Here is a 13368-nt window from a genome sequence, read left to right on the forward strand (position 1 = left end):
TAATTTTGGATGTGAGCAAATTTTGGATATAGGTACACAAATATTCATTAAAGCATTGTTTATACTAACAAAAGTTTGGAAATAACCAGATTACTCTATTGAGATTGGTCAAATGTTGGTCCATCAGTACAATACATATTTGTAGGTTTACATTAAAAATGATTCTTTGGGGGAATCTGGGTGGCTCACTTGGTTAAGTGTCTAGACTCTCGATCTCAGGTTGTGAGTTCAAGCCCTACGCTGGACTCCACCCTGGGCATGGAGCCTACTTAAAATAAATAAGTAAAATAAAATAAAATAAATAAAAATGATTCTTTGGAAGATTACTTAGTTATATGTGTTAAAAAACAAAAGTCAACCCAGTAAATTTGAAGATCTAATTGGCTTTATTACATGACTCATGAATTGGGCGGCATCTCACGTAGCAAGTACCGGGCAACTCTGAGCAGTTGTACCAAATGGAACGCTTTTATAGGAACGAGGGTGGGGCAAGAAAATTACAAGCAAAAGAAAAGAAAGGACTGTTTCAGAAGGGATCATTTTCCCTGAGGGGGGAGGGTGAGGGGTCTTATTATACAGATTACCTCGCCTTCCTTTGGGTGATAGAGGAGGTCCAAGAGACAGGTTATCTCCTTGGTGGTGATCAGAAAATTCCTGACTGACTGGTTAAAACTTACATTTCTGAGGGAGGTTGAAACTACAATTAGATTAGATATTAAGCCCTGGTCTACTGATTTGGGGACTTCACTCAAGAGAGGCTATTTTGGGCCTGTGGTTTTCCTTTTAACCTATGGAAATGTGTCCCAACAAATTATTAAGTGAAAAAAAAAAAAAACAACCAGGTCTCAAAACTGAATGTCATTATGACTACTTGTTGTAAATTTTAAGAAATAAAATTAAATATATGTACACACATATTTGATAGATGCACCTAACACGCACACATACAATATGCATAGAAAAAGACTGGATAGTTATACACAGCAAAATATTAACATTTGGTGATTAAGTCTCAAGAGATTTTTGTTTTCTTTTTTTTCTGATTTATCTAAATTTTCTAAATTTTTCAAATAAATATTTGTCACTTATTAAAGTTTTTATTTATTTATTTAAAGAGCATGTGTAGGGGTAGTGGCAGGGGGAGAGGGAGAGAGAAAGAATCCTAAGCAGGCTCCAAGCTCAGCACAAAGCCTGATAGTGGGCCGATCTGTCGAACCTGAGATCATGACCTGACCTGAAATCAAGAGCCAGAGTTTTAACCAACTGAGCCACCCAGGTGCCCCAAATATTTGCCACTTATAAGAAAAAGAACAGTAAATGTTTTATATGTATATATGATTATTAAAAAGTCATTGGGTAGCATAAAATGAAACTTACCAATCTTCAGAATCTTGAAGCCACATGGGTGGAAAGCATAAATAAGTTCAAAGAATGAAATTAATTGAAATAAATTTATGTTTAATGACTCCATCGAAAGTACGAAATGTTCACAGAATGTCTCAAATGTGGTTGAGTAGCTATTGTAGATAACTACCGGAGACAGCTTCTTCATAGCTATCAGACGTGCAGCAAACCACTTGTACAAAACCTCATCAACAGGACATTTCTGATGGTCTTGCTTTCAACCAGTCCACTAAGTCACTTATCTTATACTGATTGTGCACAAGGCAGTAAAACAGTTGAACAACACCTAAGACAGTGGTTGACATCTTCTAAGACATTCCATTTTTTCTATCTATTTGTACCAAACAACTCCGAGATAGGCAGACCACCCTTGTTTTCATTTTCCTCCTTACAGCATTTTTCTATAATTGTTGTGCTTGTCTTTACCATTTTACTCAAAATGCACTCTGGTTACCAGTGATTTTTCCTTGGGTGAATACTGTGGCTTTACAAAAAATGTTTTCAATTCATCTTGACCTCTTTAAGAACATAGAAGTAATCACTAGGGTACGATTGTCCCAATTTTCATTCCACCCCTTTTTCTAATTCCTTTGGTTAGAGGTTGGGGTTCTTGCCCTTTTTTTGCTGCTAAGACCTGTGTGATCTTGGACAGACCTCTTGTGTCCCTGCAGACACAATTGGTATGTGCGAAGCCACTCTGTATATCGCAAAGCATTTAAAAATATGATTATTGAAGTAGATGATCTCTAAATTTCCCTCAAGTTCTAAAATTTTTAGTCTACATTTTTGGTTATATTTTTAGTGAATTCATGTGATCCAAGAATTGCATTTTGGCACATTTTAGAAGACTCCTTCCATTACACCAAAGCTGCTGCTGATTCAATAAGTACAGAATGATTTGTAGCTTTCATAGTAGCACCAAAAACAGGTAATTCTTCAATTGCTGAGGTTGAAAATTACCAGAAATGATGCATGATTTTAAGGAAAAGGCTGAGTCATAGTCAACGCCTAAAAACTTCATTTTCTACGTTAACCCCCCAACTTTTGCATTTCTTAAATCTGACAAATTTAAATCTCTCTCTCTTTTTTTTTTTTTTTGACAAATTTAAATCTTAAGATGGAAGCAACTGAAATCACATTTGAAAAGGGTACGACTACTCATACAGCAGTTGGAGCATTTTGCTGGGTATTATCGGTGGTGGAATAGTGAATAGTGACTACAAGAGGCAGGAAACAAATGAGGCAGCTCACCACATATATATATAAAATCATCATCAAGTCTTAGAGTTGGAAGGGCTTCTAAAAGTCATTTAGACTGGTGGTTCCCAGAGTGTTTGATTTCAAAAGCTTTTAAAAGTTCAAAATAGGGGCGCCTGGGTGGCACAGCGGTTGAGCGTCTGCCTTTGGCTCAGGGCGTGATGCCGGCGTTGTGGGATCGAGCCCCACGTCGGGCTCCTCTGCTGTGAGCCTGCTTCTTCCTCTCCCACTCCCCCTGCTGTGTTCCCTCTCTCGCTGGCTGTCTCTATCTCTGTCAAATAAATAAATAAAAATCTTTAAAAAAAAAAAAGGAGGGCAAACGTGAAAATGTCAGTGTTTAACTTTGACAAATACGGATATAAACAAAAGAACAAAACAACCATCTACCATCAGCACCATCTTATAAAAAAGGTCACTTTAATGACGTGTAGGATGATAAAAATCTCAGAATAAAGTACAATTTGAAATTAAATAAATGAAGAAAAAATGCATTACACTGCTTTTATTTTTCTAATATCTTTATGGAAAACTGTTAGACTTGCCCCTGTCCATACACAGACCTTTGTGAATCTCTAATACAGTCCATTCCATGCACACCTCTACCCCCTACCCCATCCCATCTCCCACAATGGAGCAATTGTACCTTCACCACACCAAAAAATCCCTTTAAATGTATACCCCACCTACTGTAGGGAACTCCTCAAGCTGCGGAATCCATTAAATTTTGGAGTCTGTGATAGAAAATCAGCAGAAGAGCTGCTGTCTCTGGGAACTTCAAGATGCTTACACTGGCTTTTTTTTTTTTTAGACCAGAATCCAACAGCAGAGAATTTTAAGTAGGCCAAACGTGCTTTACAGTCACTAAACGAAAATGTCTAATAGTGCCGATTTGGGAGTCAGGCAGCCCGAGTTTTGGTAATGTATCAGAACTTCATTCTAAACCTCAGGGGATCTGTTTTCATGTTCAACACACTTGGATTAGAGCTTTATGAATAGAAGTATTTAACTCGTAATTAGAGTAACATGGAGGAATTTTAGTTAAGATATCTTTCAGGATGAACTCCATTACTAATTACTTGATCAGCTTTCAAAGTTGCAGTTAATTCTAGATTTTTTTCCCGTTTTTATTTTAATGAAATTATTTTGAGAGATTTCGTTTAAATTTTTACAAATGAGGTTTGATTCATTCATCAGGGTTTGATTCATATCACAGATGACAGCATCAACCACGGAGCTTTCTTTTGTGCTCATTACTACCAAGTCGCTTCCTCAGGTCAAATTATGAAAACCAAAATGTGATCAAGATTTGATTTTTTAATCAATCTTTAGTAAAAATTCTACTGTATAAAGGTTAACAATAACATTAACGTTTACTATTTTGAACGCTATCAATTTTATTTTGTACTAGTGTCCACCCTGTGTTTTTTGGGTCAGTAGTGCAGTTTTCAACATGACCAAGATATGCCCATGGAGTTTTTTTGGGGGGGATAAACACTTCTATGTGCAATTTTTTCAGGGTTGTAAATATTCTCCGTTGACGCTTCTGCCACTATAATTATGAATCGGGTATTAGGTTTTTTTTTCCCCGTGGGGACCAAATGTATCAGTGGAGCAAGAATACAAAGACAGGATAATTCCTGCTTTCCCTCTTTTCCCTTCCTGTAAAACGAGATTCTCTAACAGTCCGTAGAGGGCAGAATCCTAATCCTTAAGACTTCATCAGGTAAAACGGGGAGTCCTGACCAAACCCAGCCCCGCCAGAGCTGCTTTTCTCTTCGTTTCCACCAGAGGCGATAGCCTCTCGCAAAACAGAATTGGGCAGGCATAGGCCGGAATGAGGGAGTGGCCGAGGGAAAGATCAAAGGTTAAAAAAAACCCCAAACCCTCCCCAAAGAGCAAAGGTCAAAACTCCCAAGGAAGACAGAAGTTCCGAACTTCCACGAAGAAAGAAGGTGACTCCACCCTAACACGTTCTCGGGCCCCGGGGCCGCGCGGCCTTTCAGAGACCAGGCGGGTCCGAAGTGACTAACAGGTAGCTAGATGTGAACAGCCAACAACCGGAAGTAGAAGTGAGCCCCGGGAGGGGGTGAGGAGAGGCCACCGCACGCCTGCGCAATCAGCAGGGTTGCAGTACGCATGCGTGGTTGGGCGGTGACGGGGTGACGCTCGGAGCGTGGGCCGCGACTCTCACGGATCCGGTTCCGCCCTCCCTCTCATCGCCGACCCTCCGGGGCTAGCGCCCGAGATCCCTTTCCCAGAGTGCTCTGCGCCGTGAAGAAGCGGCTCCCGGGGACTGGGGGCATTTTGTGTTGGCTGGAGCCGGAGTAACAAGATGGCGGCGTCGGCGGAGTGACAGGGGTCCTTCCGGGCGGGAGCCGGCGGCAGCGGTGGCAGCGGTATCGCCGCCCTAAACCACCGCGCCCCTTTTCCAGCCCGCGACGTCGCCGTGAAAGCGAGCCAGGGGCGGCCGCCCAGAAACAAGTGGCCCAGCCTGGTAACCGCGAGAACCCCCTCACAAACTGCGGCCTGGCGAAACGAAGCCTGATTGAGCGGCGGTGATCAGGCTCCCCTCGGCCGATTCTGGGCCGTGTAACGCCTTGAAAGAGCCAACGTTTTCCGTTTCCTGCCGCCCTCCTCCGCAGCCTTGTTCCGCGGACGAGCCCCAGAGGCCTCCGTCCTCCCCTCAGAGGTGTCGGGGCTTGGCCCCAGCCTCCATCTTCATCTCTCAGGATGGCGAGCAGCAGCGGCTCCAAGGCCGAATTCATTGTCGGAGGAAAATATAAACTGGTACGGAAGATCGGGTCTGGCTCCTTCGGGGACATTTATCTGGCGATCAACATTACCAACGGCGAGGTAATCAGTCGGGGTGGGGTTCACGACCACGCTGCGCCAGTCCTCACCCCCCGCCCCAACCCCCGAAGTGCTCGGGCTTTTCCCCACCACGCGCACGTACTGGGGAGGGGAGTCCAGAGAGAGGGAGCCAGTTTTCCTGGCTTTAGGAGCCTCCCCCGCTCTCTTTCCCTAAAAGGCAAAGAACCCGATAGAAGGGTTGGGAGAACCTATGAAGTTTCCCAGCTTGTTAAAAATGTACCTTAATCGAACTTTTTTAAGCCGTCGTTTAAGGCGAGATCGGCAAAATCGTGTATCTCTAATCCCCAGGTTTTCCCCACTCTATGGATTTATTCTATTGGGGTTCTTGCTTTCGATCGTCAGTTTCCTTCAAAACCTCTCATTACGTTTTCTGGATGAATCATTTTCCTGCACCTTCGAGGACGTGCCGATTTCGTCACTACCCCCTGAAGAGGCTTTTGAGGCTGGTTGCCTCGTTTTATAATTACAAAGAGAGCTTTCTCTTCTGAGCCTCACTCGCTTCACCTTCTAGTCTCGAGTTGGAGCTTTGCTAATGTCTTCCCTCCTCTCCCAAGTGACATTGAATCCTTAGGGATGTTGATGCCATCATCCCTTCTCTCCCCTGCAGGAAGTGGCAGTGAAGCTAGAATCTCAGAAGGCCAGGCATCCCCAGTTGCTGTACGAGAGCAAACTCTATAAGATTCTTCAAGGTGGGGTGGGCATCCCCCACATACGGTAAGAACCCGTGAGCAAACAGGCGGTTCACCGAGGGAAGTACGGCATGGGGCAGATGGGTAGAGGCAGGCAAGAGCACCAGCTGAATCCAGGCCTTGGTATCTGAGTTACCTGGGGTTACTGTGGCTGGTGGTTTCCTGAGAACCATAAGATACCACAGTCACTGAGTAAATTTTTAGTTTGCCAACTTCGTTTAGAATTTCTGTTTGTTAACACTCTGCTCCATTTAGCTTCCGTCATTCTTCTCGAGGCGTTCGTTTGCAGTTAAGTATGACGGTCATCTTTGATCCCTACGCGGCAGGGTTGTCTGCTGCTTTCTTTACGCCGGCACCTCTGATGTTCTTAGGGTTATCCAGTGAAGTGGATTTGAAGGTGCCAAGTGACCGGGTTCGGCCAGTTCGCGTTGCTATTGGAGCTGGCTTGGGAAATGGCTGCTCTTTTGTTGTGTTTTTGTTCCAACATGTCTTCCTCCTCCGCTTAGAAAATGGCGGAACGACGTGACTCAACCGCATATTCCTGCCCTTTTCCAGGCTTGGGTTCACAAGTTACTCTTCCTTGATACCCCTTTAGCAGCTCTGAGTGGATTAAACCTTTGAAAAGCCAAGAATAAAGGTGCGGGCGGCGGTGGGGTTCAAGGAAGGAGATGGCATAATGACAGTCGGTTTGTGATTCCTGCAGCAGATGCGACGGGAAATTGTTAAATTATGCTATGCAGAATCCCTCATAGACCCTTTAAAAGTGTTCATTATTCTTTCACGAAGGGTAGTGTTGGCTACATTTCAGCCTGTGTACTAAATTATTGTGAGTAATGGCCAAGGCAGTTTGACCACTACTGTGTTGAAATTGACTCAAAATCAGTTGTATTAAAAAGAAAGATTAATCACGTAACCACAGTGTGCTAAGTAACTTTAACCTGTTGAGTTACTTGGTCAGTAGCTCCTCACATCAGGGAAATTGTGGCCTTTTGGGGGGATGGGATATTGGTGAATGTAAACAGAAATAGTAATCGGGATAAAAGATGACCACATAAAGACATCCGGGTTTTTTAAATGGTTAGTTTTAAAGGTTGTTAGTTTGACTTTGAGGTTAAAAATCATCTTCCTTGAATAGAGGTTAAAACGCAGTGTAAAGCCAAGCCATTTTTCAAAACTCAAAAATAACATCTGTAAAAAAGAACCAGAGACAGTTAAGAATTAAGTGGAGTGATAGTAACGGTAATCTTTTTCTATTCCAGTTTATATTTCTTAAATCTTGAATTAAGGACTAAACTGCATACATTAATTCAGATGCGGAAACAACCAAAGTAATACTGTCCTTAAAAAATCTCCAGTGCTGATAGACATTTTTAATGGAGAAGTTGAATGATAAAGTATTCTATTGGTTCTAAGTGATAAATTATTTAGAAGAAACTTCCAGTTTTATTTTATAAGGTAGATTAATGTGAAATCCAAGATGATGGGAGATTTTAAATGATTCCTATCCCCTCCCCCCCAAAAAAACCCCTCCTACCAGGAAAATGAACGTTATTCTGGAAGAATGAAAAAAAAATTTTTTTGATCAAAGTCTTTATTAAAATGTCTAGCTGTTTATTCTCTCAAAATAAAAAGTATATTGCATTAGCCAAAAAATTTAAAATGCCTTTCCTTTTGCCTTTAAACATACCTCTCCACCCAGGCCCCACCAATTGGCTTTCCATCACTAGTCTTTCTTAGAATTACACGTAAATGCAATCATACAGCATGAGGTCATTTGTGTCTGACTTCTCTCGCTTACCATAATGCTCTTGAGATTCATTCATGTTGGGAGGTTTTAGAAATTTCACAAATTATGTCGAATATAATGTATTTGAAATAATTTTCAAAAAGATTAAGCATCTGGCATTTTCAGTGCTAAACCCTTTTATCTGATAGCTTTTATTTAAAGGCAGTGCTGATACAGACCAACAAGAGCCATAGTTAATATACTGAATAAGCACATAAATAAATGAAATTAACTTGTGAGCAAAATAATAGGCATCTGTTATAAGATGTTGAGCACAGAGAGAGTTGTAGTTATAAACTGTGGGTGGAGCTAAAGAGAGATTAACCTGGCTTTCAAATTAACGCTTCCTGGGAGATGAGATGGAATTTCAGCATCCAGCTGTAAGTAAGAAAGCTTGGTTGAACTGGTTGCGGAGGGCATCCAAGAATACATTGTGGCTTCTGGGAGTAGCCTCTAATGCAGAAGGTAGTAATTGGATGAGGGTGGGGAAAGAGTAAATTTGTTTTAGGAGTGGTAGTGTCTGGTACATAGAAACAATAGTGGTTCATTGGTTGTAAAGTGTGAGAGAACTCTTTCTCTGCTGAAGTAAAAAGGGTAAGAAAGACTTAATATAAGCATTCTTTATTTGGGTGGCAACGTCATCCTGCCCCCTTAGTGTATTCCCCACTATTTCCACATCACCTATATATAGCATATAGGTAAATACTTATTTGGTAACTATTGAACTAAATTGACTTTATCGAGATTAAATGAAGCAGTCTATGTGTTATCCATTGTTTCAGATGGATATAAATATAAAAAATTGAGATTTGGGGTGTCTGGTTGCCTCAGTTGAGGCATGGGGCTCTTAATCTCAGGGTCATGAGTTCAAGCCCCATGTTGGGTGTAGAGATTACTTTTAAAGAACAGATTGTGCTGTAATTACACTTGATTCCATCTTCTCCCCTACACCCCACAACCCCTTGAATTTACTAAGATACTTTGGGATATCCTAAAACAAGGACCATAAATGATCTAGCCCGCATAGCAGACCTGACTAATCTTTACTTAGTGAGGAATCTATTGTTATACAGAAGCATAGCATTCAGCGGAAAGAGCAAGATGAGGGTGGTGTTCAGTCTTCCTAATTTTAAGAAACTAGCATCATTCTTTAGTTAAGAAACTGAAATTGTTAATTGACTTCTGGAAGCTCAAAAATTACTGTATTTCTGTTATAACCTTCTCTGTCTTTGTGGTACTCAGTTTGAATTGAATTAACGTGATCTCTTAAAGAAGCATTTATGATACCAAGCTCTAGCTCTGTCATGTGGTATTGACAATGATCTTGGGTCATCAGTCCTTTAACCTCTTCGGGCCTATCAGTTAGTTTGCTCATCTGTGAAATGCAAAGAGGATTTTACCATGCTAGTAATTTTCTAATTCTTTTGGAATAGGAAAGAAGAATACTGGACAGAAAGGTTTAGGGTTTCCTACTCTTCTAGAAAAAGTTCTGCATACTGAGCTTTTGGGTAGGGTTTTATTTGAACAGAGTTCCCTACTTAAATAAGTCACTGGCCTGGTTGATCTCAGAATTCTAGCTCTGCAATTTTGAGACTTCTTTTTAGATGATAATAGCTAGAAAGCATTTCATCACAGTTTGGTGTTAGGGTCTAGATCTTACCTTTGAATCTTATTTTAGTACAGAGACCCCTCTCAAGACTCTTAAAAATTCCATCTGCTGGGGCGCCTGGGTGGCGCAGTCGTTAAGCGTCTGCCTTCCGCTCAGGGCGTGATCCTGGAGTTCTGGGATCAAGCCCCCACATCAGGCTCCTCCGCTGGGAGCCTGCTTCTTCTCCCACTCCCCCTGCTTGTGTTCCCTCTCTCACTGGCTGTCTCTGTCAAAAAAAAAAAAAAAATCCCATCTGCTTCCAGTAAACTATCAGTTACCATTTAGGAGGAAGTAAATTAACGGAATATATTTTTCTATGCAAATGAATAAAGAAGATGGGAGGGGGCATGGGAGAATTGTTGCCTTGCTCTCAGCCACTTTTTTGCCCTCTCTGAGTGTCAAGTATTATAGAAGATATAAAGTACTAGTTAATCCTTACTCTTCAGTGTTAAAAGTAGATTAAATTTTAATCTTAGCTTTTTGGCATTGAACATACATCTTTCAAATAAGTTCTGATGCTGTTATCAGAGAACAAAGATGAAATCTGCACTGGGTACATCTTTATTTTTACAGATCTCTGGGTGCATGAGAAATGTAATTTTTAACTCAGGGTAACTGAATCCACAATACACTAAAGGTGCTTTATATCGGCTTATAATGGATTTCTAGTTATGGAATAATGTAATGATGCTTAAGTAGCATTTGTGAGCTAAATGAAACCTGAATACGGCCTAGTATCTCACAAATGAGACTACTGAGTCTCTGAAGGGTTACTCGAGTCTCCTAACTCCTGTTATTCTGAGCCATTTTCACCTTTATGTCAAGGTCAACATGGCTGCTCACAATACCCCACACCTTTTCATTTGATGCTACAGAGCCATACTATTCCTCCTTCACTTTATGGCATTTGGCCTCATTCAGAGAAAGTGAAAAACTCTTCTATAAATGTAAGTAACTTATTGTTTGTGTTATTATTTAACTAGATGCTTACAATTTTTTTTTAAAGTTCATTTGTTTTTTGTTTTTTTTTTTTTAAAAGATCCGTTTATTTTACAGAGAGAGCAGGAAGGGGCAGAGGGAGAGGGAGAGAATCCCAATTAGACTCCCTGTTGAGCAGGAAGCCCAATGTGAGGCTCAGTCTCACAACCCCAAAGCCATGACCTGAGCTGAAACCAAGAGTCAGACACCTAACCGACTGAGCCACCCAGGTGCCTCACCTTAATAGTTTTCAAAATAAAAGTGAATACCTAGTTAAAGTGATGGGTTTTGTTACTTTTTTGTTTCCAAAACAATCTCAGGTGGCTCTTGAAATTTAAATGACCGGTAGTCACATGACACGGAATAATGCATGTTGTAATGTTTTTTTTTTAATGAGATGTAATTTATATAGAGTGAAATGCACAGCTTTCAATGTGCCATCAAATGAATTCTGACAAACGTATACAGTGGTATAGCCTACACTACCTACTGAGATGAAGAATATTGGAGTTTTTTGAATGCTGCTAATCCACGATAAGCTACATTTTGTGACAAGATAGGTTTTATTTTATCTTAAAATAAAAAGACCAACTTAAAATACCAAAATAAAAATACCAAAAATAAAATACCAAAATAAAAGACCAACTTAAAGTTGGTCTTTTGGATCATGTTTACATGTTTTTTTTTTTTTCTGGATACGATGTTGATTTGTCCTTATACAAGACTATAGGTTAATGTTTTTATCACCATAAAGTATACTATACAGCTTGCCTAATAAAATAATCAGAAGGGGATGGTGAAGAATGAGTGGCAGTTGAGATCTTTGCCTCATTCTCCTTTGAAGAACTGGAATACTGCCTTTTCATTGTCTAAACGTCCTCAGTGGGATATGTTTTAATGGGGACTTTGGAAGTGTTGTACAAAAAGATTGAGCTGGAGGGTACAGGAAGGAAATGGAAGGAGCATTATATGAGAGTCAGGAGTTAGGGGTCCATCTGCGATGTCATCTAGATTTCAATCTAAAATGAATTCTGTAATTTGTAATGTCAGCTTTCATTTATAAAGGGATTTCATAAGATTAATTAGTCTTAAAAGTGTTTTGGGTTTTTTTTAAAGATTTTATTTATTTATTTGAGAGAGATCACATAAGCGGGGAGTGGGAAAGGGAGAAGCAGGTTCCCCACCGAGCAGGGGACCCAACTCTGGACTCAATCCCAGGACCCCAGGATCATGACCCAAGCTGAAGGCAGACACTTAACCGGTTAACTGAGCCACTGAAGCGCCCCTTAAGAGTTAAAAAAAAAAATTTTTTTTTAACGCATTATATTAACTGATGAGATCAGGGGCAACTGGATGGCTCAGTCAGTTAAGCATATGCCTTCAGCTCAGGTCATGATCTTGGGGTCCTGGGATCGAGCTCTGCATCAGGCTCTCTGCTTGTTCAGCTGGGAGTCTGCCTCTCCCTCTCCCTCTGTGCTCTTTCCCGCTCTCTCACAGATAAATAAAGTGTTTTCTTGGGTTTTGGATTTTATTTATTTATTAGAGAGCATGCATACAAGCAGAGGGAGGGGGGATGCATGCTCCCCGCAGAGCAGGGAGCTGGATGTGGGACTTGATCCCAAGACCCTGGGATCATGACCTGAGCCGAAGGTAGACGCTTGACTGAGCCACCCAGGTGCCCCTCAAATAGATACAATCTTTAAAAAAGTAATAATAAATTGATGAGATCAGTAGGATAAACGGTGGCTCTTCCATTCTTTGATATGGTAGTAATTCGTTCTTACTTCAGTGTATAGTTAGTTGTCTTTTATTTATAATGTTAGTACATACTACTGAAATATGTGAGTGGTTGAATACAGTGTGGCTAAACATTCCTTTTCCGTGTTGTGCAAGAAAGAAAAGTAGAATTGACCATTACTCAGACATTGCACATTGTCTTATTTAATCATTACAGTAATTCTGTAAGTTGGGGTTTCATATAAAGCTTGAGAGTCAGAGTGGTTAATTTGCCTAAACTCAGCACATCTTAAATGTTTAAATAGATCTTACTGCATCTTCAGACTATGCTGGTGGTTCCCAAACTTTGCTGCCCATTGGAATAACATGGAGAAGTTTTAAAAATTTGACACTCGGCTCCTAACCTTTATATATTTTGATTTAATGGGTTTGGGGTATGCCTTAGGCGTCAAGAGTTACAAAAACTCCCCTGGTGATTCTGTTATGTGGTAGAGTTTAGGAACCATTTTACTGTGCCATATTTCAAGGTTCTTTCCTGCCCACACCCACCCACTCCCATCTTTTCTAGAACTACAATTTGGTAAGGCTGGTTTCTTAACTTACTCACCTCCTCCTATGAATTAGGTTAATTCAGAAAATCCTATACCAGGAAACATGGCACTGGAAAGTACACTGTAATCCCATATAATCAAATGCTTTGATTTCTGGAAAGTATCTAACACCAATATTTGAAACCATTTTTGTACTCCCATGTCCCAGATGCATTCCTGTAAGAAAGCATTCTAGAAATTCCTTGAGGGAAAGAAGAACCATGTCTTGCTGATAGAAGTATCTTTTATGTTTCTTAGCAGAGTGTTGGCTACAAAGGCACTAATGATTCGTAATAAGGAAATTCTGCCTTTATTTTATCTACATTTTATTTATGTATTCATTCTTTAGAGAGAGTGAGCAAGCAGGGGGAGAGGCAGAGAGAATCTTAAATAGACTCTTCCCAGAGT

At 40.7% G+C, this 13368-nt stretch overlaps 1 protein-coding gene across 6 annotated transcripts in view; it reads left to right on the top strand.

The window, feature by feature from the left end:
- The first annotated feature begins 4828 nt into the window (after positions 1-4828).
- The window catches only part of CSNK1A1 (casein kinase 1 alpha 1), a 48029-nt gene continuing 39489 nt past the window's right edge, over positions 4829-13368 (top strand). For 2 of the 6 annotated variants that reach the window (XM_011223552.3, XM_011223551.3), the window contains exons 1-2: positions 4830-5514; positions 6140-6246. In XM_011223552.3, the coding sequence (XP_011221854.1) occupies positions 5392-5514; positions 6140-6246 (230 nt within the window). In that variant the 5' untranslated portion in view covers positions 4830-5391. Of the gene's footprint in view, positions 5515-6139; positions 6247-13368 lie in introns of all 6 variants that reach the window. The other 4 variants (XR_004624275.1, XM_011223550.3, XR_004624276.1 and 1 more) reach the window with 4 other exon arrangements.

The sequence above is a fragment of the Ailuropoda melanoleuca genome, chromosome 3 (assembly GCF_002007445.2).
Source record: "Ailuropoda melanoleuca isolate Jingjing chromosome 3, ASM200744v2, whole genome shotgun sequence".
Classification (NCBI taxonomy): domain Eukaryota; kingdom Metazoa; phylum Chordata; class Mammalia; order Carnivora; family Ursidae; genus Ailuropoda; species Ailuropoda melanoleuca.